At 63.7% G+C, this 27045-nt stretch overlaps 1 protein-coding gene across 1 annotated transcript in view; it reads right to left on the reverse strand.

The window, feature by feature from the left end:
• SPEG (striated muscle enriched protein kinase) overlaps positions 1-27045 on the reverse strand; it is a 114467-nt gene that overhangs the window by 38220 nt on the left and 49202 nt on the right. The window contains exons 7-16 of the mRNA XM_084644059.1: positions 23552-23763; positions 23136-23224; positions 22075-22250; positions 18709-18969; positions 13025-13183; positions 12629-12818; positions 6732-6961; positions 4853-4972; positions 4104-4208; positions 2746-2952 (exon numbers count right to left, since the gene is read on the reverse strand). Coding sequence (XP_084500185.1) covers positions 2746-2952; positions 4104-4208; positions 4853-4972; positions 6732-6961; positions 12629-12818; positions 13025-13183; positions 18709-18969; positions 22075-22250; positions 23136-23224; positions 23552-23763 — 1749 coding nt within the window. The remainder of the gene's footprint in view (positions 1-2745; positions 2953-4103; positions 4209-4852; positions 4973-6731; positions 6962-12628; positions 12819-13024; positions 13184-18708; positions 18970-22074; positions 22251-23135; positions 23225-23551; positions 23764-27045) is intronic.

The following is a 27045-nucleotide window of genomic DNA, read 5'->3' on the forward strand; positions in this document are numbered from 1 at the left end:
CTGCAGAACTGCTGCCGAGCCATTCGGTCCCTAGTCTGTAGCTGTGCATTGGATTCTTCCGTCCTAAGTGCAGGACCCTGCACTTATCCTTATTGAACCTCATCAGATTTCTTTTGGCCCAATCCTCCAATTTGTCTAGGTCCCTCTGTATCCTATCCCTGCCCTCCAGCGTATCTACCTCTCCTCCCAGTTTAGTGTCATCTGCTACTTGCTGAGGGTGCAATCCACACCATCCTCCAGATCATTTATGAAGATATTGAACAAAACCGGCCCCAGGACCGACCCCTGGGGCACTCCACTTGACACCAGCTGCCAACTAGACATGGAGCCATTGATCACTACCCGTTGAGCCCGACAATCTAGCCAGCTTTCTACCCACCTTGTAGTGCATTCATCCAGCCCATACTTCCTTAACTTGCTGACAAGAATACTGTGGGAGACCGTGTCAAAAGCTTTGCTAAAGTCAAGAAACAACACGTCCACTGCTTTTCCTTCATCCACAGAACCAGTAATCTCATGGCTGGGATGATTTAACTGGGAATTGGTCCTGCTTCGAGCAGGGGGTTGGACTAGATGACCTTCTGGGGTCCCTTCCAACCCTGATATTCTATGATTCTATGATTCATCATAGAAGGCGATTAGATTCGTCAGGCATGACCTTCCCTTGGTGAATCCATGCTGACTGTTCCTGATCACTTTCCTCTCATGTAAGTGCTTCAGGATTGATTCCTTGAGGACCTGCTCCATGATTTTTCCAGGGACTGAAGTGAGGCTGACTGGCCTGTAGTTCCCAGGATCCTCCTTCTTCCCTTTTTTAAAGATTGGCACTACATTAGCCAATAAACCTTTAGATTTTAGATTCTAAAGGATTGGCAACAGCATGGTTTGTGGGTAAGATCTGATTTGTATATTGACCTGGGTCTGGGGCTTGGTTCTTTTGGATCGAGAGAAGCTTTGTTCTTTTACTGGGGTATTGGTTTTCATAACCATCTGTCCGCATAACGAGTGGCCCTGGTGGGGATACTGGGAAACTGGAGTATCTAAGGGAATTGCTTGTGTGACTTGTGGTTAGCCAGTGGGGTAAAACCAAAGTCTTCTCTGTCTGGCTAGTTTGGTTTGCCTTAGAGGTGGGAAAACCCCAGCCTTGGGCTGTAACTGCCCTGTTTTAAGCAATTGGTCCTGAACTGGCACTCTCAGTTGGGTCCTGCCAGAACCAGCATCATTACATGGGTCAAAAGAAATCTGATGAGGTTCCACAAGGACAAGTGCAGAGTCCTGCACTTAGGATGGAAGAATCCCAGGCACCGCGACAGGCTGGGGACCGAGGAGCTAAGCGGCAGTTCTGCAGAAAAGGACCTAGGGGTGACAGTGGATGAGAAGCTGGCTATGAGTCAACAGTGTGCCCTTGTTGCCAAGAAGGCTAACGGCATTTTGGGCTGTATAAGTAGGAGCGTTGCCAACAGATCAAGGGAAGCGATCATTCCCCTCTATTCGGCACTGGTGAGGCCTCATCTGGAGTACTGCGTCCAGTTTTAGGGCCCCCACTACAGAAAGGATGTGGACAAACTGGAGAGAGTCCAGCGGAGGGCAACGAAAATGATTAGGGGACTGGAACACATGACTTATGAGGAGAGGCTGAGGGAACTGGGATTGTTTAGTCTACAGAAGAGAAGAATGAGGGGGAATTTGATAGCTGCTTTCAACTACCTGAAAGGTGGATCCAAAGAGGATGGAGCTAGACTGTTCTCAGTGGTGGAAGAGGACAGGACAAGGAGTAATGGTCTCAAGTTGCTGTGGGGGAGGTTTAGGTTGGATTTTAGGAAAATACTTTTTCACTAGGAGGGTGGTGAAGCACTGGAATGGGTTACCTAGGGAGGTGGTGGGATCTCCATCCTTTGAGCTTTTTAAAGGCCCGGTTGGACAAAGCCCTGGCTGGGATGATTTAGTTGGGGTTGGTCCTGCTTTGAGCAGGGGGTTGAACTAGATGAACTTCTGAGGTCTCTTCCAACCCTGATATTGTGTGATTCTATGATTTTGCCTTTCTCCGCCCCCACCTACGCTAGAAGCAACAAGAATGCTGGAAAGACAAAGACTGAGGAGACTGGTCCCAGGCTGAAGAGAGAAGCCTCTGTATTAAGAGCTGAAACATCCAGTGCGGGGAGAAAACTGCTTGATCCAAATACTACTTAGTGTAATGAGGTTTAAGATTTAGACTGGGCGCTTATCTTTTATTTTCTTTGGTAACTATCGCTGACTTTTTATGCCTCCCATTTCTAAACACTTACAATCTACTTTCCTGTAGTTAATAAACCTGGTTTATACTTTACCTAAAACAGTGCTTGCAAAATCTCAGCTCAGGTTACCAAGGCTACTGTGTGTGCTTTGCACACTGAGGGAGGGGCCGACTGGGTAACGAACTTACACTGGTCAGGCTTCTGCCCGGGGCAGGACGGTGCAGCTCTGGGGTACAAGGCTGGGGATTTGGGGGAATGGGCTGGTGCCTTTCCCTATGTGTTTCATGACAGGCTCTGGGAGCATTCATGCAATATAGCTGGGTGTGGGGTCTCCGCATGTGATTGTGCTGAGCGATAACAGCACCTGGAGGGGCTCCTGGGCTAAGCGGGGCCCTCTGGGGGTTGATCCCTCCTGTTGGCTCTGCTGAAGGCCAGGCCAGGCCAAGCCCAGGGCAGCTGGGCTGGCAGCAGCTCCCAGGTGGTGGCCCGGAGTTCCCCCCGCCCCTCTTACCCCGATCCATGAGCTGCACTGGCTGGCTGGGAGGCGAGGGCTTGCTGCTGCTCCTGGCGGTGGCCGTGAGGACTCGGAAGAGATATCGCAGCCCCTTGGCCAGGCTGTGCAATGTGCAGCGGGTGTCTCGCAGGCTGGTGGCCACGATGGTCCACTGGCTGGTGCCCAGCACCTGCTGCTGGACTGTGTAGGTCACCGAGGCGGGATCTGCGCAGAGGAGAGGCCATTGCCATGCTATGTTCTCAGGGCTCCCACCCAGCACCATCTCCACCCCGCCCCACGGCTATGGGCCCAGCCCAGCCAGGCCACCAGGGCTGGGGGGCTCCCCATGCGGCTGAGCTCTAAGCTCCACCCGGCCACTGGCCCTCCCAGGCACTGGGGGGCAGCCCGCCCCAGGCTGGCCAAGCCCTTCCCCTGCCACTGCCCCCTTCCCAGTGCCCCACAGCCCTGCCCTTCTCCCCCTCCCACTGCCCCCCTGGCCTGGCCCATCCCCCACCACCGCCCCCCTTCCCAGTGCCCCACGGTCCTGTCCTGCCCTTCTCCCCCTCCCACTGTACCCCTGGGCTGGCCCAACCCCTGCTACTGCCCCTCTTCCCAGTGCCAAGCGGCCCTACCCAGCCCCATCCCGCTCCCACTGCACCCCCGGCCTGGCCCAGCCCCACTCTCCCTTCCTACTGCAGCCCTGGCCCTGCCTCAGCTTCCTCCATCTCTTCCACATCAACCCCCCCACGGCCCAACCCTGCCCCGCCTGGCCACCCTGCCCCCAGCCCTGCTCAGCCCCACTTCCCTTCCAGCCCTGCTGCCCCCAACAGCCTCAGCCTGGCCCATCCCCTCTCCCCCACAGCCCAGGCTCTGCCCAGCCCACGCCTGGCATCTGTTCCCTCCCCCACACACAGCCCCTGGAGATGATCCCCTCCCCCATTCTGCCCCTACATCCCCAACACCCCCACCCCACCCCCAGCTGGGCCCCGGGGGCACTGTGAGTGGAGGAGGGGTGGACTTTTGGTGGCCAGGAAGAGTCACGACTGGCCGCGGCTGGCACATGTTGGCAGGGGCTGCCCAGGGGCCGCTGGTGTCAATGACCCTCAGCCACTGCATCTTCGGGGCGTCCCTGGAGCTGCGGCCTGGCCTGGGGGCTGCCAGGCAGAGCAGCCACTCAGCGGGCAGCGTGCCCATCACCCTCCCCCGGACACCCCAGTTCCGCTCCCCCCACGTTGCCCCCCCAATGACGCTCCTGCCCCCCAGCCGTGCCCCAAGCCCAATGAGACGTGCTGGTGGAAGCCAGGGCTGCCGTGGGGTCTCGGTGCCAGCGGCGGGGGGGTCTCCAGCCCATCCACCCAACCCCCAGCCCAGCTCACCTATGGCCGAGTCGAGCCACTTGGGTTTGTTCCAGGCCAGCGTGACGGCCCTGCCAGTCACGGCCAGCACGGTGGGCGGCCCGTCAGGGGGAGTCGGGACCACGTCTGAAAGAAAGAGGCAGGCATGGCACGGGTGGGCGCGGGATGCCACGTGGGCTCAGCAGGCCCCGGACCCACAAGCATGGCGGGTGGGGAGCAGCTGAGAGAGGGGTCATGCCATGCGGAGGGACACACGGGACGGGACGGGATGGGACGGCCACCCCTCCCCACCCACTCGCATTGCTCCGCTCCCCGCGCCCGTCCTGCCCGCTGCGTGGCTGCTTTGCCTGGCAGCCACGGGCCGCAGCAGCTCCAGTGACTCCCCCAGGGACTCCGTGTAGGGGCAAGACGCTCGGCAGTGCCCCGAAGACACAGACCCGGCTGCCCCCCGCGGAGCCGCCCATAAACCGTGGACACGTCGGCACACGCCGGCCGCTCGTCCCCGTGGTCCATCAGAGGCGCATGGGAGCAGGCGAGGACGGGACAGAGCCCTGGGGCCAGGTGGTTGGTCAGGGCTGCGGTGGGGCCGCGAGCTCCTGGGGCAGCCGGCCTTCGGCACAGCACTCCGCAGGCAGACGAGCGCGGCCACCCACGCGTGGGTCCAGCCCTCTGCGGCTGAGCTCCCGCCTTCTCCTCCGGCCGCAGTAGACACGCCCTGTGAGCCTGGCCAGGGCCGTGGGGCAGCTCCCCCAGGCCGGCGGGGCCCTCACCTGTCACGTAGAGGTGAGCGTAGCACGTGGCCTTCCCCACTCGGTTGGCAATGACGCTTTTATAGACGCCGGCGTGGGCGTGGCTGACGGCCGGGAACAGCAGGCGGTGGGTGTCCTTGTCTGCGGGGAGACGGGGGGGCACACGGGGGCGGGGGGATGAAAACCACAGGAGGACAGTGATGCTGTTGGGCTATGCTCCCGAGCAGCCCATCAGAGCAGAGCACCAGGTGGGCATGCTGGGAACCAGGGCACAGTGCCAGGGCCGCCCAGAGGATTCGGGGGGCCTGGGGCAAAGCAATTTTGGGGGCCCCTTCCAGTGGCGTAGCCAGGTGGAGCGGACATAAAAGAAGGTACCCGGCAGCTTGTACTCACCCGGCGGCACTGAAGGACCCGCCCCCGAGGCGCCGCCCACGACCCGGAGCGGGCGAAGGACCCGCCCCCGAGGCGCCGCCCACGACCCGGAGCGGGCAAAGGACCCGCCCCCGAGGCGCCGCCCACGACCCGGAGCGGGCAAAGGACCCGCCCCCGAGGCGCCGCCCACGACCCGGAGCGGGCAAAGGACCCGCCCCCGAGGCGCCGCCCACGACCCGGAGCGGGCGAAGGACCCGCCCCCGAGGCGCCGCCCACGACCCGGAGCGGGCGAAGGACCCGCCCCCGAGGCGCCGCCCACGACCCGGAGCGGGCGAAGGACCCGCCCCCGAAGCGCCGCCCACGACCCGGAGCGGGCAAAGGACCCGCCCCCGAGGCGCCGCCCACGACCCGGAGCGGGCAAAGGACCCGCCCCCGAGGCGCCGCCCACGACCCGGAGCGGGCAAAGGACCCGCCCCCGAGGCGTCGCCCACGACCCGGAGCGGGCAAAGGACCCGCCCCCGAGGCGCCGCCCACGACCCGGAGCGGGCAAAGGACCCGCCCCCGAGGCGCCGCCCACGACCCGGAGCGGGCAAAGGACCCGCCCCCGAGGCGCCGCCCACGACCCGGAGCGGGCAAAGGACCCGCCCCCGAGGCGCCGCCCACGACCCGGAGCGGGCAAAGGACCCGCCCCCGAGGCGCCGCCCACGACCCGGAGCGGGCAAAGGACCCGCCCCCGAGGCGCCGCCCACGACCCGGAGCGGGCAAAGGACCCGCCCCCGAGGCGCCGCCCACGACCCGGAGCGGGCAAAGGACCCGCCCCCGAGGCGCCGCCCACGACCCGGAGCGGGCGAAGGACCCGCCCACGAGGTGCCGCCCACGACCCGGAGCGGGCGAAGGACCCGCCCCCGAGGCGCCGCCCACGACCCGGAGCGCCGCCGGGTGAGTCGACATTGACAAGGCGCCACTTGTGCTCAGCAGGAGAGCGGCCGCTGCCCCGCGCCCCCCAGCTACGCTGCCGGCCCCTTCCCTGTCCCCGACCTTCTCGTGGGGGCCCCTGCGGGGCCCAGGGCAAATTGCCCCACTTGCCCCCCGCCCCCGGGCAGCTCTGCACAGAGCACAGGAGCTGATGGGAGTGTGGGGGTCGCTGGGTGTGGGGTGCTCCCGGCTATGCCAGTCCCAGCCTCTCCAGCAGGAGGCGCTGTGGGGAGTGGGGCAGGGGTTGCTGGGTGTGGGGAGCTCCCGGTGACTGGCCCGGTCTCTCCCAGCAGGGGGCGCTGTGATTCCATTTACTTTGACCCCAGTTCTGCTGGCGGGTCCCCTTGGAGCAGCTGGCCGAGGGGCACCCCCTGGGGAGCAGGCTGGGGAAGCACCGAGGGCTCTGACTGCAGAAGCGGTTGCTGTGGGTTAGGGTGGGTGCTCAGCCCCTCGGGAGCCCGGCCTTGGCCATGGCTCAGCCCGGGCACGGTGTGCAGCGCGCCCCCCCCCGCCCCCAAAGAGCGGGCCCAGCGCGGCGCGGCCGGAGCCCTACACTGGGTCATCCTGCGGTCCTCGGAGCTGCAGATCTTGGTGCCGTTGTGGAACCAGGTGATGGTGGGGTAGGGCAGGCCGGCCACCTGGCATTCCAGCACGGCCTCCTTGGACTCCACCACGTCCAGGTCGTGCAGCGGGTGGAGGAAGTCGGGCATGGTGAAGCGCTCCACCTCGTTCTCCGGCAGCTCTGGCTCCTCCGGGATGGACGGCATCTTCTCCAGCTTGGAGCTGCAACAGCCAAGACACGCCCACTGCACCAGCTGGCCCAGGCCCTGCATGGAGCACCTGGAAGCCAGTGGCCGTGGGGCAAGTACAGCCCCTCCCACTCTGCTGCCCCCCCTCTTCCCAGAGCTGCCCTGTGCCCCACCCCAGCCTCACCGGAGCTGCCTTCAGAGCTTGGGGGCAGCGTGTGCAGCTCAAAGGGGACCAGTGTGGGGGCTGATGCCCACATGCCAACCGAAACCCACCGATCTGCCCCACGGAGCCAGGGCTCAGAGCACCCCGCCCAACCCCCCCGGGGCGCTGAGCTCGGAGCCGTTGGGACACGGGGCCTGCTCCCAGGCTGTGCACAGACTCCCCCGGGCCACGATGGGGGCAGCTCCGCTCCGTCCCCAAGGGGCACCCGCTGGAAGGGGCATGCCAGCTGCGTGAGGTCTGGTTTCTCACGCCGCCCTGGAGGGACAGGCCTGGTGCTGCCCCCACCCCTGGGCTCCGGCCGGCCCAGCTGCCCCACCCGTGACTCATTCCGAACCCGAGGGCTGCCCTGCCCCATGCGCTACTCCCTCCTGGGCAGAGTGCCTGGCACCAGGCCTGGTGTCCTCTCTGCACCAGTGCAAGGGACGAGGCAGGGCCAGAGCGAATAGACCCACCCCGGGGCTGGGCTAGGGTCCCCACCTCCATGGTACGGCTGGGGAGGGGACAGGACCCGCCACAAACCCCCAGCAGCAGAGCTGGGTAAGCACCCAGGAGTGCTGACCCCCCAGTCCACACTGCTCCTGGGGTGCCCACTCCGGGTCCAGCAGCTCCTCCAGCTCTGGGAACCCCAGGCACCCAGCGAGGGACAGAGTCGACCCCGGGGCAGGAGCGGGGACCGGGCCCAGCCCTGGACCAACAGCCCCTTGGACTCCCAGCCCCAGAGGGAGCCCGGTGGGAGCTCTGCCAGGGTGCAGGAGACTCCTGGGCTGTGGCCGGGAGCAGATAAGAGCCACGACGCAGCCAGCGTTCCTGGGCTGCCCTGACTTGGCGCGACCTTGAAGCCAGAGTCCTCTGCGGAGTGACAGCGAGCGGCAGCTGGGCCAGCGGCCCCGGGGCTCAGGCAGGAAACGCGGCCGGGGCACCCAGCGCTGGAGACGGCTCCCGGGGGCCCTGCACATGGGGCAGCGCCTGGCCACGGGCGACGCTGCCGGCCCTGGCTGCCGGCCGCGCTGCTTGGACACGGCCCCACCGTGTGGGGAGGGCAACGGGATGCTCCCTGCCCTATGCTGCTCCGCCACTAGGCAGCGCTATGCCTCCACTAGCAGGCCGAGATGAACCTCAGCCAGGCGGGCAGAGCGTCCGGGTGTCGTAGGGGAACCAGCTGGTGCAAGCTCTGCAGCAAAGCCCTGCCGGGGACCAGGATCCCACGGGACCCACTGCCACAGTAGCGGGAGCGGGTGGCAGTGGGTTTAAGAACAGTCCCGCACAGGGCTCCGAAGCCAGGCCAGATCCGGTCCAGGAGCACGGCACGGTGCAGAGTGGGCCCGAGAAAACCAACAGACTCACAGATGGACCAAAGCAACAAGGGTTGCAGGATCTCATCACCAGCCACTCTTCAGTGCCCCCGAGAACTTCTGCTCTGACACCTTCCCGGTGGGCAGCCCCCCTCCTGGCTCAGGGTATAGCTGTGAAGCTGTACTTTGAATGGCTACCAAGCTCCACAAAGAAACTGGAGATATGCAGGTGTCTTCTTCACTTATGCTGGGGGGACGGTAAAGAGGGAAAGAACAGCGCCGTTTGCGTCCTCATTTCATTCCTCAGGCGTCAGGGCGTTTACACCAGCAGCGCGTCCATCGCCGACGAGAGCAGCGCTCTAGGGCAGCTACCCCACAGCGACGATGGGTCTTGTGGGAAGGGGGGCTGATCGCGGGGCACCCTGGTCTCTGCGCAGCCTCCTCTCCCCAAACAGTGATCAGCAACAGGAGCTCAGCATTGCTCCAGGCAGGGGATCGAGCCATTGTCACCCGGCCAGAGGACACATGAGCTCTTGCCAAGCCAACAGGAAGGGGCGTTTCAAAGTTCCCGGGGCTTTACAGGGGAGGGGTGGATGCCTGTTTACCTGGCGTCAGAGCAGCGGAGCTGCTGGCAGGGGGTCACCTAGGCACTGTGGGAGATCCTCAGGAGGCTAAAAGCTCTGTAAAGAGGAAGGACGTGTCTTCACTTGCACATCACCGCAAAAGCAGCCCCGGCCAGAGCTGTCCGCCTCTCATGGAGCTGGTTTTCTGTTTGCGGTGAAACTGCCGAGTTTCACGGCAGAAGTCACTGGAAAGTGTAGACACTCCCGTGGCGTCTGCGCAAAAAGGAGACTTCTTCTGCTTTAAACGGCAAGCGTAGACAGGCCCTACGTCGACCGAACTCGCATCGGTGTACAGCCACCGCCGTAACTCCATCGCTCCCACGTGTCTACACCCCCTCCGTGCGTGGCGGGGCGCTCCTCCCCAGCGGCGCTCGCACCGACTGGGCTCTCAGCGGGGGGCGTGTGGGAAGGCCCCCGAAAGCCAGTAAAGGCAGCGTGAGCAGCGCAGCACCGCGAGGCGTCATTCCGCTGGCGGTAGCTGCCTTTGACCGAACCCCGCAGTGCAGGGCAGCCTCCGAACCCTGCCCAGCGCTGAACAGGAGCTCTGGGGAGCTCGAAAGCTGGTCTCTGCCCCCAGTGAACGGTATCACTGCCCCCCGCCTCTCCACTCGTGGCGGGCTGGTGACTTTGGAAGTGACCCAGGAGGGACTTGCAATCGCCTGCAGCCCCGCCCCGAACTGACGTCACCGGACCTAGCTCGGACTGGCCCTGGCGGGATCCGAACTGCCCGGGCCAGGTCTGCACAGAGGTTTCAAAGACAAAACTTTGCATTCAGAGTTGTGCGTGATCAGAGGACCACAGACCAGCAGCCGCCATGACGGGCCCGGTGAGAACGGTGGGAGAACTCGACGGAGCACTTGATGATTGTGGACTTTAGAAGGAGATCCAGTACAAACACACAGCGTGAAAACACCCTGCCGGCCTGACCTGATCTGACGCAGCAGGGAGTGGGGAGGGTTGACCTGGGAATGTGGCAGGGGAGTTTCACTGCGGACGGGAGACCTGAGAGCCTGTCACCTGAGCCAGGAGGGGGGGAGGTAACACCTCTGCCCAGGAAACTGGACCAAGGCTGCAGGAGGGAGCCTGCTGGGGGGGTTGGTTTCAGTTTGGAGCCGGAACGCAGGGAACCCCAGGGCTGGGGTCTAAGCTCCCTGCTCCCCCAGAAGGACGTGACTGAGGGGTCCTGGTTGTACCCACAAGCTCTGTTTTGGACGGTGTCCCCGTTGTCCAACAGACCTTCCGTTTTACTGGTTGGCTGAGAGTCTCAGTGATTCCCAGGAAGAGGGGTGCAGGCCCCAGACTCCCCCACACTCCATGACACCTCCCCACTCCCTACTCTGTCACATCTCTCAAAAAGAAACCCCCGGATCACCCCATCTCCCTTCATCGCTCCAGTCACCAGCCCAGACTCCCCCACACTCTGTGACACCTGGGAAGAGACGACGCCGAGCCGTACAGCATGAAAACACCCTACCAGCCTGACACGGGAAGAGATGACTGTCATGGAGTCCCCGGGCGATGCTCTGGAACTGCTCCCCATGAAGCCAGGCAGGACTCTGGGGGAGTCTCCTCTCGGGGAGCAGCCTGTCTGCAGGACACACGGCTCCCCCGGCCTCCCCCTTCCTGGGTCTGACCTCGGAGCCTTCAGCCTCCTCTGCCCTTCCGTGCGCTTGCCACAGCGAGTCCGCCCAGGCGGGGTCCTGGGAAAGCCAGAGGGTCCTGCCCCCTAACTCCGCAGTCAGACGGGACTCTCAACCAGCCAGTAAAATAGAAGGTTTGTTAGACGACAGGAACATGGTCTAACACAGAGCTTGTAGGTGCAGAGAACAGGACCCCTCAGCTGGGTCCATTTTGGGGGGCAGTGAGCCAGACAACCACGTCTGCCCTTCACTCCATGTCTCCAGCCAGCCCCAAACTGAAACTCCCTCCAGCCCCCCCTCCTCTGGGCTTTGTCCCTTTCCCAGGCCAGGAGGTCACCAGATTCCTTTGTTCTCCAACCCTTTAGCTCTCACCTTGCAGGGGGAAGGGCCCAGGCCATCAGTTGCCAGGAAACAGGGTGTCGGCCATTCTCTGTGTCCAGACTCCTGCACACACCGACCCTCTAGGGCTCTGCAATGATCCTACACCCTCACCCCACCCCCTAGATACTTAAGAACTGCCTAGGGGAAACTGAGGCACTCCCACACTATTCAGAGGAAACATTAAGAACAGTCCCACTTCGTCACAACGACACCAAGCCGTACAGCGTGAAAACACCCTACCGGCCTGACCCGGGAAGAGACGAGCTGCAGGTTCATGCAGATTCAGAGTTCAGCACTACTTGGCCAGTGTGGATTATTTTTGGTATTCCAGAACAATAAGCCATGGACAACGGCCCACAATCCACTGCGGCAGAATTGAAGTCACTCTGATCCCATTTCTAACTGCACCCGTTCCCCACCAGCCGACGGAGAGGCTGAGAGCTCCACAGCCAGCAAAGAAAATCCGACAGCAGGAAGATCCATTCCTGGCTCCTCTGAGTTGCAGACCAACACCCAGCCCAGCAAACGATGGGCAGGCAACTCCGAGCTAGTGGCCACCGCTGGAAAAGAACCGATCTGCAAAGTGGCCAGACACGAAGGCAGCAGCCAAATCAAATGAAAGGGCAAAAAGACTCTACGGGGCTTTTACAGCAGACGCCCCTCAGCTAGAGAACCGCCAGGCCTAGACCCTGGGGACCCTGTTGGTGTCAAACTGGATGGAGAACAAGGACGGAGAACTCCAGCTGCCGGAACTCAGCTCCCGGATCATGTGATTGAGACCGACCGTGGAGGAAACCATCGACATCGACAGTTTGTGCCTCAGAAAGAACCATCCCCAGAGCAAACTCTCCAGACGCCCGGTGCAAAGGACGAAGACGACAGCTCACCGCTTCTTAACGGACCACAGCCCGTCCCTGCACCTAAGGGACGGCCCGATGGCCCAGCTGTCCTGTGTCCGGGTCGTGCAATTAGAAACCGGTGCGGTTCCGAGACACGGCCCCGGCAGCGCCCGCTGGGAATGGCAGGAACGCAGGCCGTGAAGGGGGCGATGGAACGGGACGCTGAACTGGGTCACGGTGCTCAGCCGCTAGCTGGTGCTGTGTAAAGACCTTATTCAAGCTGACCTGGGCCAGGCCTGGCCGAGCGCTCCGGGATCCGCGCTGGCTACGGCTGGGGGGTAGCAGCGAGCTCCGAAGCCAGGCCAGAGCCGGGACAGGAGCACGACAGGCAGGCCCAGCACTAGCAGGAGCCGGCGCTCACGGCTGCCAGCGTCCGGGCCTGCAGCAGCACGTCCCTGTCCCCTGGGGGGCTAGGGAAGCACCCCCACCCCGAGCCCACCACTTCTAGGGACAGCTGGGTGGGCCCCCAGGCCGGACGCTGGGCGGCGGAGCAGACCATCGGCTGGTACTGACACATGGGCCCTAGGGAGATCCCCATGCCTCCTGCTCGTTCCCCTGGGACCTGTCACCCGGAGGGTCCCCCCGGGCAGCCAGGGGGAGGGGGTCAGGCCCCACGGCAGAGGGGCCGCCAGCCAGCTCTCACCTGTGGGAGGCGGTGGCCGGGCGCGGCTCCTCCACGTACAGCTCGGCCGAGCACTCCGCCTGGCCTTGCTCGTTGGCGGCACAGACCCCGTACTGCCCCTCGTCCTCGCTGTCCACATGCGCGATGACCAGCGACTGCAGCCCCCGCTCCCGCTGCAGCCGCACGTTCTCGCCTTCCTCCACCCGCTGGCCTGGAGCGGAGGGCAGAGAAATCCCCGTCAGCGCCCCCACGCCCCGGGGAGGGGAGGACTGGAGAAGGGGCAGAGGTCCGGCAGCCAGCTGCAGCCAGGGACAGCCCAGGGTGCCCAGCCCACCGGAAAGGGTGACTCCCAGCCAGAGCGGAGCCGGGAGCAGGGCGGGGGCGCCCGGGGCACAGCCAGGGTGGGAGGGTTGCTACCAAAGTGGGTCCAGGTGACGGTGGGCGTGGGGGTGCCGCTGATCTTGCAGTCGAAGCGCGCCGTCCGTCCCTTCACCACCGCCAGGTCCTCCAGCTTGCGGGTGAAGAGCGGCTGGATCGACGGGCGCACGGTCAGCCGGGCGCTGCAGGTCAGCTCCTCTGCAAGGCAGGACAGGGCAGGCCGTGAGCATCAGCCCAGACGCAGCAGGGGCGAGGGGCCGTGTGCCGGGCCGACGGACGTGTGTGGGAGGGGGCCCGCATGGCAGGGCGTGTGCTGCGTGTTGGGGGGAGGGGCTGCGGGGGTCTTGGGGGATGCTTTGAGCCTGGGGGATCCTGCAGCAGCACCCAGTTCAGGAGGGGCTCAGGGCTCCCCTTGCCCCCGGGGCCTGAAACCAGGAGCCACTGGATGGGCTCAGTGCATGTTCTCCACTCCATGGGGGAGTGGTGGCTGGGGTGGGGGGGCTGGCTGCTGGGGGGCAGTGGCTGAGGTGCGGGGGTTAGTGGCTATGGGGCAGAGGCTGAGGTGGGGGGGCTGGTTGCTGGGGGGTTAGTGGCTGAGGTGTGGGGGTTAGTGGCTATGGGGCAGAGGCTGAGGTGGGGGGGCTGGTTGCTGGGGGGTTAGTGGCTGAGGTGCGGGGGTTAGTGGCTATGGGGCAGAGGCTGAGGTGGGGGGGCTGGTTGCTGGGGGGCAGTGGCTGAGGTGGGGGGATTATTAGAATCAATTTGCACTAATTGTATCTGGGCCCCATCCCAGCAGAGGGAACGAAATCTCTGGGCTGAGAGCTATGGCCGCTGAGAGTTATGGCCAGAGCCCTTTCCAGACCACGGATCACCCCATGCCCTTAGCCACGAAGGGCTGGCTGGGCCCTCGCTAGCCCTGTGGCCCATTCCTGCGCGGAGGCAGGGCTCTGTATTCCCTCGCCCAGCCCTGGCCGACGAGCGTCCGGCCTGCTCCCAAACCCTCCGATGACGGAGCCTCCACGGCCCCCCGGGCTTAACCGCCCTGAGAGCGAGGAAGATTTTCCCAATGTCCAGCCTGAGCTGGCCTGGCTGCAATTTAACCCCTGGCTCCTGGTCCTGTGCTCAGCGGCTGAGGAGAACAATTTATCACCCTCCTTTTTATAACGGCCTTTTATGGACTTGGAAACTGCTCTCGGGTCCCCGGGTCCCCCCCTCGGACTCTCCTCTCCAGACTCAACAAACCCACGTTTTTCAATCTAGATCTTCCAGCATTTTTGTTGCTCTTCTCTGGACTTGCTCCACTTTGTCCACGTCTTTCCTGCAATGTGGCGCCCAGAACTGGACGTAAGACTCCACTTGAGGCCTAATCAGCGCGGAGCAGAGCGGAAGAATTACGGCTCGTGTCCGGCTTACAACACTCATAGAATCATAGAATATCAGGGTTGGAAGGGACCCCAGAAGGTCATCTAGCCCAACCCCCTGCTTGAAGCAGGACCAATTCCCAGTTAAATCATCCCAGCCAGGGCTTTGTCAAGCCTGACCTTAAAAACCTCAAAGGAAGGAGATTCAACCACCTCCCTAGGTAACCCATTCCAGTGTTTCACCACCCTCTTAGTGAAAAAGTTTTTCCTAATATCCAATCTAAACCTCCCCCACTGCAACTTGAGACCATTACTCCTCGTCCTGTCCTCTTCCACCACTGAGAATAGTCTAGAACCATCCTCTCTGGAACCACCTCTCAGGTAGTTGAAAGCAGCTATCAAATCCCCCCTCATTCTTCTCTTCCGCAGACTAAACAATCCCAGTTCCCTCAGCCTCTCCTCATAAGTCATGTGTTCCAGACCCCTAATCATTTTTGTTGCCCTTCGCTGGACTCTCTCCAATTTATCCACATCCTTCTTGTAGTGCGGGGCCCAAAACTGGACACAGTACTCCAGATGAGGCCTCACCAATGTCGAATAGAGGGGGACGATCACGTCCCACGATCTGCTCGCTATGCCCCTACTTATACATCCCAAAATGCCATTGGCCTTCTTGGCAACAAGGGCACACTGCTGGCTCATATCCAGCTTCTCGGCCACTGTCACCCCTAGGTCCTTTTCCGCAGAACTGCTGCCGAGCCATTCGGTCCCTAGTCTGTAGCTGTGCATTGGGTTCTTCCGTCCTAAGTGCAGGACCCTGCACTTATCCTTATTGAACCTCATCAGATTTCTTTTGGCCCAATCCTCCAATTTGTCTAGATCCCTCTGTATCCTATCCCTCCCCTCCAGCGTATCTACCACTCCTCCCAGTTTAGTATCATCCGCAAATTTGCTGAGAGTGCAATCCACACCATCCTCCAGATCATTTATGAAGATATTGAACAAAACCGGCCCCAGGACCGACCCTTGGGGCACTCCACTTGATACCGGCTGCCAACTAGACATGGAGCCATTGATCACTACCCGTTGAGCCCGACAATCTAGCCAACTTTCTACCCACCTTATAGTGCATTCATCCAGCCTGTACTTCTTTAACTTGCTGACAAGAATACTGTGGGAGACCGTGTCAAAAGCTTTGCTAAAGTCAAGAAACAATACATCCACTGCTTTCCCTTCATCCACAGAACCAGTAATCTCATCATAAAAGGCGATTAGATTAGTCAGGCATGACCTTCCCTTGGTGAATCCATGCTGACTGTTCCTGATCACTTTCCTCTTGTGTAAGTGCTTCAGGATTGATTCTTTGAGGACCTGCTCCATGATTTTTCTGGGGATTAGCATGATTTCTCCTGCTAATACAGCCCAGAGTGACGCACGCTTTTTTTGCAACAGAGTTACACTGTTGACTCATATCTAGCTTGTGGTCGACTCTGACCCCCAGATCCCTTTCCGCAGTGCTCCTTCCTCGGCCGTCATTGCTCATTGTGTGTGTGTCACCGATTGTTCCTTCCCAAGTGGAGGACTTGGCATTTGTCCTTTTTGAATTGAGTTCCCAGAAGTTACCTACTACAGGACAGGCCTAACAAAGAAAATAACAGAACACCACTAGCCGCCACCTTCAGCCCCCAACTAAAACCCCTCCAACGCATTATTAAGGATCTACAACCTATCCTAAAGGATGATCCATCACTCTCACAAATCTTGGGAGACAGGCCAGTCCTTGCCTACAGACAGCCCCCCAAACTGAAGCAAATACTCACCAACAACCACATACCACACAACAGAACCACTAACCCAGGAACTTATCCTTGCAACAAAACCCGTTGCCAATTGTGCCCACATATCTATTCAGGGGACACCATCACAGGGCCTAATAACATCAGCCACACTATCAGAGGCTCGTTCACCTGCACATCCACCAATGTGATATATGCCATCATGTGCCAGCAATGCCCCTCTGCCATGTACATTGGTCAAACTGCACAGTCTCTACGTAAAAGAATAAATGGACACAAATCAGATGTCAAGAATTATAACATTCATAAACCAGTCGGAGAACACTTCAATCTCTCTGGTCACGCAATCACAGACATGAAGGTCGCTATCTTAAAACAAAAAAACTTCAAATCCAGACTCCAGCAAGAAACTGCTGAATTGGAATTCATTTGCAAATTGGATACTATTAATTTAGGCTTAAATAGAGACTGGGAGTGGCTAAGTCATTATGCAAGGTAGCCTGTTTCCTCTTGTTTTTTCCTACCCCCCCCCCAGATGTTCTGGTTTAACTTGGATTTAAACTTGGAGAGTGGTCAGTTTGGATGAGCTATTACCAGCAGGAGAGTGAGTTTGTGTGTGTATGGGGGTGGGGGGGATGTGAGAAAACCTGGATTTGTGCAGGAAATAGCCCAACTTGATTGTCATGCACATTGTGTAAAGAGTTGTCACTTTGGATGGGCTATCACCAGCAGGAGAGTGAATTTGTGTGGGGGGGTGGAGGGTGAGAAAACCTGGTTTTGTGCTGGAAATGGCCCACCTGATGATCACTGTAGATAAGCTATTACCAGCTGGACAGTGGGGTGGGAGGAGGTATTGTTTCATATTCTCTGTGTGTATATAAAGCCTGCTGCAGTTTCCACAGTATGCATCCGATGAAGTGAGCTGTAGCTCATGAAAGCTTATGCTCTAATAAATTGGTTAGTCTCTAAGGTGCCACAAGTCCTCCTGTTCTTTTTGCGAATACAGACTAACACGGCTGCTACTCTGAATCCTATTTACTGCAGACCATTTCTCCAGTTTGTCCAGATCATTTTGAATTTCAATCCTATCCCCAAAGCACTTGCAAACCCTCCCAGCTTGGTATCGTCCGCAAACGTTATAAATGTCCTCTCTGTGCCATTATCTACATCACTGATGAAGAGACTGAACAGAACCGGACCCAGAACTGATCCCTGCGGGACCCCACTCGTGATGCCCGTCCAGCCTGACTGTGACCACTGGTAACTACTCTCTGGGAACGGTTTTCCTACCAGTTTTGCACCCACCTTATAGTAGCTCCATCTAGGCTGCGTTTCCCAGTTTGTTTATGAGAAGGTCATGGGAGACAGTGTCAAAAGCCTTACTAAAGTCAAGATATACCATGTCTACCCCTTCCTCCCATCCACAGGGCTTGTTACCCTGTCAAAGCAAGATATCAGGTTGGTTTGACACGATTTGTTCTTGACAAATCCATGCTGACTGTTACTTATCACCTGGTTATCGTCTAGGTGCTTTCAGATTGTTTGCTTAATGATTTGCTCCATTAACTTTCCAGGTACAGAAGTTAAGGTGACTGGTCTGTAATTCCCCGGGTTGTCCTTATTTCTCTTTTTATAGCTAGGTGCTATATTTGCCCTTTTCCTGTTCTCAGGTATCTCTCCCGTCCTCCAAGAGCTCTCAGAGATAATCGCTAATGGCTCAGAGATCTCTTCCGTCTGTTCCTTTAGTATTCTGGGATGCATTTCATCAGGCCCTGCCAACCTGAAGACATCAAACTTGTCTAATTCTTTTACCTCCTCCTTTTCCTAGCCTCAGATCCTACTTGCCCAATGCTGAAATGCAGCCACCTCCAGGGTGGGAGGCAGCTGCTCTTAGACCGTCCGGCCTTTGTGTCAGATGCCCAAGGAACCGGGCCCTGCACCCCTTTGTCCTGAGGCAGAGATGGGGCCCAGGGAAGGACAGGTGTGGGGGGAGGAGTGCCGGGGCCCTTGGCACCCACAGACACACTCAGCTGAGGACGCAGGCCCTTGGACTGCACTGCCCCTTACACGGCCCTAGTGGGGGCTGCTGCCTGCTCTGCTGGGTGACAGCGGGGCAGCTCAGCCCCCCAACACACCCGTGTCCCGACCCCCATCACTGAAGGGAGCAGCAAAGTAGCGGCTGCTCCTGGGAGCCAGGCCAAGCCCTGAGCCTGCCTCAGCACCAGCCCAACTGGCCCCAGGCCTGGGCCACACTCAGCTCCCGGCCCCCAGGAGCAAGGGACAGTGGAAGGGCAGGCCCCGCCCAGGCGGGTCCCTCCCCACAGCATCAGCCTGTAACTGGGGGTGGGGTTCCCAGCAGTCCCTGGCCGGGGCCTAGGGCAGAGATCCCAGAGCTGGGGCCACCCCGGGCCTAGCAGAGGTGCAGTGACTGGCGAGTGGCGCCCAGAGGGTCCCCATGGGCGGTCTGGTCCCTCGGGGCTACCAGGAGGCGGGGCCTGCCGGGCCAGGCACAGGGCGCCCCCCCGGGGCAGTGATGACCCCGCACGCCGGCTGCGGAGCCCCTTACCCTTGGCCGTGCTCAGCTTGCACGTGTAGATGCCGCTGTCGTCCTCGTGCACGGAGGTGAGCAGCAGCTTGCACTTGTGCCCGTCAAAATGCATCTTGCACTTGAGGAGGGCGGGCTGCAGCAGCCGCCCCCGCGAGAGCCAGTCCACGTCCAGGTCCGGCGGGCCCGTCACCAGGCACTCGAAGAGCACCAGCTCCCCAGCCCCGACCGTCACGTCCTGCAGCGGGGTCACCACGGCCAGAGCCTGGCTCGCGGGGTGTGCTGGGGAGAGAGAAACGCACCTGAGCCACTGAACGGCAACGACAGAGGGGGCAGGGAACGGGGGGTGGGCAGTGCCACCCAGGGACACGCAGGGAACGGGGGGTGGGCAGTGCCACCCAGGGACACGCAGGGAACGGGGGGTGGGCAGTGCCACCCAGGGACACGCAGGGAACGGGGGGTGGGCAGGGCTCCCTGGGACATGCAGGGAATAGGAGAGGGGCAGGGTGCTCGGGAAAGCGGGGGGCAGGACCCTTGGGACATGTTGGGAATGGGGTCAGGGCCCCCCCGGGGACATGCCGGGAGCGGGGGGACAGGCCCCGAAGGGCCCTGTGGAAGGGGGTGCAGGATGCATGGCACCCCAGGACACTGAGAAGGCGGCAGAGGATGACAAGTGCAGGAGGATCTGACGGGGTTGGGGCTCTGTGCCTTGAACAAACCACACAGCACTTTACCAAACACACTTTATTAGAGCTACAAAAAAGTCCCAGCCCCCAGCCCCCAGCCCCAGCTCCCTGGGGCCGCTCCCCACACTGGGAACACCCAGGCCTGGGGACCCCTGGGTGCGGCAGTGGGCCCTGCCAGCACAGTGCATTGGGGGAGCCGTTTGTGCTACTTCACAGCCTGGGCCCGATGCTGGCTGGGCAGAGGCTGCCGGGGGTGCTCTCCGGGTAGGGGTGGGGGGCAGTGGGTCTCCTGCCCCTGCCCCCAGGCATGTTTGTTCCCAAGCTGCCCAGTGTCCAGGGTTTCCCCGTCCCTTCTGCCCGGCCCAGGGCTGGCACCGTCTCTGCAGAGAGGCTCCCTGCTCCTTGGCAGTGCTGAAGAGGAGCAGCAGGACACACAGACGTGGACACACGGACAGACTGAGAGACAGACAGCATCACGCAGCCACCACGGCCCGGCTTGCAGACGCTGGGCGCGGCCCAGCTGGGCCTGCAGCGCCCCCTGGCCCCGGCACTGTGCTATGCCCAACTGGCCCCGCCCATGCCCCAAGGCTCCGCCTTGGTTCTGCCTCCCCCGCCGGCCAGCAAGACCCACAGCCGCTAGTCCACGCGTTAGCCTTGGAGCCCAGAGTCCAGGAGGTGGCGGCGGGTCGGGGGCCAGGCCCGGGGCGCCAGGCCCTGCCCCTTGGTCACTCCGTCCCTTTTGGAGCAGAAAGCAAGAACGCAAGGCGAGGTCCGGTGCCTAAGAGGTGGGCGCTAAAGAGCCCCGAGGCCGTGGCTCTGTGGGACGCGCCCCCTTATCGCACTCCCCCTGTGTACAGACAAAAACCGCAGTCAGCAAGCAGCAGGGTTAGTGCAGCCGAGACGGGCACAGGACGCGGGCACAGGACGCGGGCACAGGACGCGGGCACAGGACGCGGGCACAGGACGCGGGCACAGGACGCGGGCACACATGACATCCCTGCCTGCAAAGGGGCTGGGCGACTGGGCTGGGGCCTGGCCTGGGACAGCAGGGTTCTCGGCTGCCCCAGCAGGACGGGGGCCCAGGAGCCGCCCCGGGACCCAGCAGGACGGGGGCCCAGGAGCCGCCCTGGAGGTCTGGCAGCCCAGCCCGGCCGTCGGCTCGTAACTAAACTCCACCCCAGCAGGCGTCGACCAGGCTCCGTCTCGCCTGGAGCTGCCCTGTGACCCCCATGCGGGCTGGGAACACCCCAACAGCGTCCGTGCCAGGCGGGAGGCCTGGGCCCAAGCCCTGCTGCTGGGCTCCCGCTGCCCGTTTGCCGTCTGTAAGGGGGCAGCAGCTGGCGTGGCCGGGAGGTGCCAGGTCTCATAGGGATCGGTGGCCACAGCATCCCGCAGGGCGCTGTGGGGGCAGCGAAGGAAACGCACCAGAGCGGCAGGGCCAAGAGCCCCCACCACGCTCAGGCCAGCAAGGCCCAGCGAGCCACGGGCGTGGCCCAGGCCGCCCTGCGCATGGCAAGGCGCACGGGGACAGGGGGGCCAAACCTGGCTGAGATGGAGCCGCCCAGGTGCTCATGGGCACAGCCCTCCTCCCAGGAGGAGCACCACGAAACTCCTGCAGCAGGGACCAAAGCCCAGGACACCAGGCACCCTGGCACTACAGTGCAGGCAGGGACTGAGGGAACCAGCAGAACCGTACAGGGGAGCCAGGGCTGGGACAGGAGGGGGCTGCGGGTCGGCAGTGAGGGGCACAGGCAGGGCTGTGGATGGGGAGCCCAGGGCTGGGACAGGAGGGGGCTGCGGGTCAGGAGTGAGGGGCACCGGCAGAGCTGGGGGGAGCCAGGGCTGGGACAGGAGGGGGCTGTGGGGTCGGGATTGAGGGGCACAGGCAGGGCTGTGGATGGGGAGCCCAGGGCTGGGACAGGAGGGGGCTGCGGGTCAGGAGTGAGGGGCACCGGCAGAGCTGGGGGGAGCCAGGGCTGGGACAGGAGGGGGCTGCGGGTCAGGAGTGAGGGGCACCGGCAGAGCTGGGGGGAGCCAGGGCTGGGACAGGAGGGGGCTGCGGGTCAGGAGTGAGGGGCACCGGCAGAGCTGGGGGGAGCCAGGGCTGGGACAGGAGGGGGCTGTGGGGTCGGGATTGAGGGGCATAGGCAGGGCTGTGGATGGGGAGCCCAGGGCTGGGACAGGAGGGGGCTGCGGATCAGGAGTGAGGGGCACCGGCAGAGCTGGGGGGAGCCCAGGGCTGGGACAGGAGGGGGCTGTGGGGTCCGGATTGAGGGGCACAGGCAGGGCTGTGGATGGGGAGCCCAGGGCTGGGGTTGCAGGGGGCTGCGGGTCAGGAGTGAGGGGCACCGGCAGAGCTGGGGGGCAGGGCTGGGCTGGGGCAGAACGATGGGAATAGGGGTCAGGACAGATCTGACTTTTCTCTCGGTTCTCCAGAGCAGTTTCTCCACCGGCAATGGGATCCAACGCTCCAGCCCCCGCGAGCCTCCAGTGACCCCCCCGCCCCGCCAGCGTCTGGGGCCACGCTGGGGATGGGCGCGTGGACCAGTCGCTGGGCCCAGGCTCCAGCCCCTTCAGGGCCGGGGCCACTGCAGAGCCGGGCAGCCGTGCCTCACCCTGTCCTGGGAGCAGCTCCTCTCGGGGGGCCCCCCCGGCCTCCCGCAGCCCAGCGAGCAGGGGCGCGGCCAGGCCTGGGCGTTACCTCGGACCTGCAGCTTGGCCTCGCACTGCTTGGTGCCGTACTCGTTGATGGCTTTGCAGGCGTAGAAGCCGGCGTCCGCGCGCTCAGCCGCCAGGATGTGCAGGGTGGAGGTGCCGCCCGCCCCCTCCACCACGGAGAGCCGACGCCCCAGCTTCACCGGCTGCCGGTTCCTCAGCCTGCGGGGGGGCACAGTCAGAGCCTGCCCCCACCTGGTGGGAGCCAGCTCCCATGCTGCCCGCGGGCGCGTCCCACCTGGCACTGGCCGAACCCAGGGCTCTCACCCACCTCCTGCCTCACCAGCCCCAAACCCGGCCTCTGCTCCTGCCCTGGGGCCAGATGGGAGCCGGGGACCCTAGAGGAGACAGGTCCTGTGCCCCATTCCCTGGCCCCCCTGAGCCAGCCAGCCCCTGCCCTGTGCCCCATTCCCTGGGCCCCCTGAGCCAGCCAGCCCCTGCCCTGTGCCCCATTCCCTGGGCCCCCTGAGCCAGCCAGCCCCTGCCCTGTGCCCCATTCCCTGGGCCCCCTGAGCCAGCCAGCCCCTGCCCTGTGCCCCATTCCCTGGCCCCCCTGAGCCAGCCAGCCCCTGCCCTGTGCCCCATTCCCTGGGCCCCCTGAGCCAGCCAGCCCCTGCCCTGTGCCCCATTCCCTGGGCCCCCTGCGCCAGCCAGCCCCTGCCCTGTGCCCCATTCCCTGGGCCCCCTGAGCCAGCCAGCCCCTGCCCTGTGCCCCATTCCCTGGCCCCCCTGAGCCAGCCAGCCCCTGCCCTGTGCCCCATTCCCTGGGCCCCCTGAGCCAGCCAGCCCCTGCCCTGTGCCCCATTCCCTGGGCCCCCTGAGCCAGCCAGCCCCTGCCCTGGGGCCGGGTGGGAGCCAGAGCCCCCTAGAGGGAACAGGCCCCATGTCCCATTTCCCACCCCCCTGAGCCAGCCCACCCCAGCCCCATGCCCCATTCCCATTCAGGCTGTTGCCATCCCGTTGCAGGAGCGTTCCTGCAGTAACACGAACAGCACCAGGGCCCAGGACTCCCTCCCATGGCCGGGGAGCCCGCGCTGGAGGACTCACCAGTAGATGATGGGTTTGGGTTCGCCCCGGACCCGGGTGCTCATGCTGACGTCCTGCCCCTCCAGCACTGACTGGTCACTCAGAGCCAGCTGGGGTGGGAAGCACATGAGAGCAGGGGGTCAGACAGCGAGCGCCAAGCCGCCCGCGGGGACCAGAGCAGGGAGTGAGGGTCACCCCAGCACGGCAAGACCAGCCAACAGGAGGAGGTGCCCAAGGTGGGAGCTGCTGTCACAGAGCCCCATGGGGCAGGGGCTTGTGGGCCTCACGATGCCCCGGCAGACACCCCAATGCTAGTCAGGGCAGCCCAGGCTGTGTCCAGGCTCCAGGAGAGGCAAACCCCTGCCCAGTAACCCCGGGGCACCAGGACCTGGCGGCAGACAGGAAGGGCCCCCCCACCCCAGGACCCACCCCCTCACCTCAAAGGTGGGGGCAGCCTTGAAGTTGGTCTCCACGGGGCTGCAGGATGCGCCAAGGTTGACTTTGTGCTGCAGCTTCCCAGCCAGCCAGTGCTGGGGGGTCCCGGACGCTGGGAATTCCTCCAGGGGGCTCAGGTACTCCTCGTCCGACGTGATGGGGCTGGCCAGGGCCAGGGGGGGCAGCAGGGGCCCCTGGCTCTCCGCAGGGGGCGCTGGCTCAGGAGAGAGCAGGTAGTAAGGCTGGTTAAGGGTGCCAGGTTGTGACGAAGTGGGACTGTTCTTAATGTTTCCTCTGAATAGTGTGGGGGTGCCTCGGTTTCCCCTAGGCAGTTCTTAAGTATCTAGGGGGTGGGGTAAGGGTGTATGACCGTTGCAGAGCCCTAGAGAGCAGGTGTGTGCAGGGGTCTGGACACAGAGAATGGCTGACACCCTGTTTCCGGGCCACTGATGGCCTGGGCCCTTCCCCCCTGCAAGGTGAGAGCTGAAGGGTTGGAGAACAAAGGAATCCGGTGACCTCCTGGCCTGGGAAAGGGACAAAGCCCAGGGGAGAGGGGCTGGAGAGAGTTTCAGTTTGGGGCTGGCTGGGACATGGAGTGAAGGGCAGACGGGGTTGTCTGGCTCACTGCCCCCAAAATGGACCCAGCTGAGGGGTCCTGTTCTCTGCACGTACAAGCTCTGTGTTAGACCATGTTCCTGTCGTCTAATAAATCCGATGCAGTGAGCTGTAGCTCACGGAAGCTCATGCTCAGATAAATTGGTTCGTCTCTAAGGTGCCACAACTCCTCCTTTTCTTTTTGTGTGTCCTGCAGACAGGCTGCTCCCAGAGAGGAGACTTCCGCAGAGTCGTAGGGAGCAGTTCCAGAGCATCGCCCCAGGATGCCGTGACACAGGTCCCCTGGCCATGGCAAGCCCCTGGCTGGGATGGCAGCACCGGGCGACGTCCCATGGGACCGGACGGGCAGCGAGGGCACCCAGGGTGGCAGCACGCACAAGGCAGAGCAGCCAGGGCTCCGACAAGGCGGGCACAGTGCAGCTCTATCATTCCCCACCCCCCCGCCCCGTCTTCCCTCAGACCCCAGGCCGGGGCAAGCACTGGGGGAGGGTCTCCCCCTGACACCCCAGCCTGAGACGAGGGGAAGGATGGGACCTTGCAGCACCCCCGTGGGAGCCCCCCGGCCAATCCCTTTCAGAGCCCAGGCCGCTGGGGCCGGAGCCTGTGGGCGAGTGCGGGGAGGAGGCCAGGCGGACGATAAGGGGTTGAGATAGGGGGACAGGCTGGCTCACGAGGCAGCCGCCGTCCGTCCGCCTGGCTCTCCAGGGCTGAAGGTGACATTGGCAGCCGCACTCACGCTCCAGCCTCGGGGTCCTGCCCCCGTGGACCCGGGGCTGTGCCGCAGAGGGGAACAGGAGCCCGAGCAGTGTGCAGGCCGGTGACCCCGGGGCAGGGACCTGGGGCTCGGCTCCCAAGGATGCAGGGGGCAGCAGATGCTGCTGACGAGATGGCCAGCAAGGAGCCCCCGGGCACTCCCGCTAGGCAAGGCTCCCACCCCTCCATCTGGGCTTGCCCGGGGTGGTTGCACAGAGGCAGGCATGGCGGGATGCCGAGGGGCAGGGGCTGAGCATCGCCTGTCCACGGGCACAGGGACCCAGCACGCTGCCTGCAAGGGCGGCCCAGAGACAGTGCAGCAGACCCATCCCAGCCACTCGTGTGCCAGGGAGCCCTGGTCAGATACCAGGGTAACAGGCTCATGCACCCACCCCATGGGACAGGCCACATGCCCGTTGTTCTGGGTGGGGATGAGAGATCCAAGGGTGCCAGGCTGCCCTGCCCCCCACAGCAGAGGGCCCCCCACGTGCTCAACCCCCTGCCCCCAGAGGCTAGTACACAGGGGGCTAATCGCTGCCCTCCCTTTAGTAGCACAGGGCAAGGGGGAGCAGGCAGCCCAGGCCGGAGGGGGCACCAGCTGCAGGAACAGTGGCCCAGGTGTGTCCCCACCCCCACAGAGAGAGGCCGGGGGTGCCCAGCCCAGGGCCTAGGGTCTCTGTGGCCTGGAAACCAGCCTCTGGGAGTGGGGCTAGGACCCAGTGCAGAAACACCCCTTGGGAAACGGCCAGAGCCCCAAACGTCATGGACACTCGGGGGTCAACACTGGGGTGGGCAGAGGGGGCCTGCGGGGAGTTGGGGGCAGGTAGCTGGGCACAGCCCGCTGCGGGCAGACGGCGTCGGGGGGGTTGGGGGCAGGAATCCAGGCACACCCGGTGCGGGCAGAGAGTCCGGAGGGGGAGATGGGAGCAGGGAGCCAGGCACAGCCCGGGGGCGGGCAGAGGGGATCGGGGGGGGGGTTGGGGGCAGGGAGCCGGGCACCCCCGGGGCGGGCAGAGGGGATCGGGGGGGGGTTGGGGGCAGGGAGCCGGGCACCCCCGGGGCGGGCAGAGGGGATCGGGGGGGTTGGGGGCAGGGAGCCGGGCACCCCCGGGGCGGGCAGAGGGGATCGGGGGGGGGGTTGGGGGCAGGGAGCCGGGCACACCCGGGGTGGGCAGAGGGGATGGGGGGGGTTGGGGGCAGGGAGCCGGGCACCCCCGGGGCGGGCAGAGGGGATCGGGGGGGGGTTGGGGGCAGGGAGCCGGGCACCCCCGGGGCGGGCAGAGGGGATCGGGGGGGGGGGTTGGGGGCAGGGAGCCGGGCACACCCGGGGTGGGCAGAGGGGATGGGGGGGGTTGGGGGCAGGGAGCCGGGCACCCCCGGGGCGGGCAGAGGGGATCGGGGGGGTTGGGGGCAGGGAGCCGGGCACCCCCGGGGCGGGCAGAGGGGATCGGGGGGGGGGGGTTGGGGGCAGGGAGCCGGGCACCCCCGGGGCGGGCAGGGGGGGGGGACACGCCATGGGACACGCCCCGTGCCCGGGAGGGGCCGCCCGGCTGCGTCCCCAGCGCCCCCGCCCGGCCCGGCCCGGCTCGGCTCTGCGGAGCCCCAGCGCCCGCGGGCCGCGCCGCGACTCACCCGGGGCGGCGGGCGGCTCCATCCCCGCAGGGCGCCCGCCCGGCAGCGTGAGACCGCGACCCGCCGGGGCCGGGCTGGGCTGGGCTGGGCCCCGCCCCCCGAGCCCCCCAGGCAGGCGGGGCGAGCCCCGGGCAGGGTAGGGTCCGGGTCCGGGTCCGACGCCGCGGGGATGGGCGCAGCCAGGCCCCGCTCTCTGCTGGCCCCGCCCCGGAGACGCTTCTCCAGGCTGCAGCCGCCGCCCGCCTCCCTCCCCCCGGCCCTGGGTCTGATGGGAGCCGGTGCCCCCCCGCTCTGGGGCCCGCCCCCCCGCTCTGGGGCCCGCAGCCCCGAGGAGGGTCCATTTCGGTGCCGTCAGCCCAGCGTGGAGCCCGGTTCTGCCCGGCCAGGCGCTGCCCCCCTGTCCTGCGCCCCCAGCACCAGTCCTGGACGCTGGCAAGGCCCCTTCCCCGGCAGGATGGACCAGGGCTGGGCCCCTCGGCCCGCTGTGGTGCCCCCC

Source organism: Lepidochelys olivacea (assembly GCF_965140295.1).
Source record: "Lepidochelys olivacea isolate rLepOli2 genome assembly, chromosome: 11".
NCBI lineage: Eukaryota > Metazoa > Chordata > Testudines > Cheloniidae > Lepidochelys > Lepidochelys olivacea.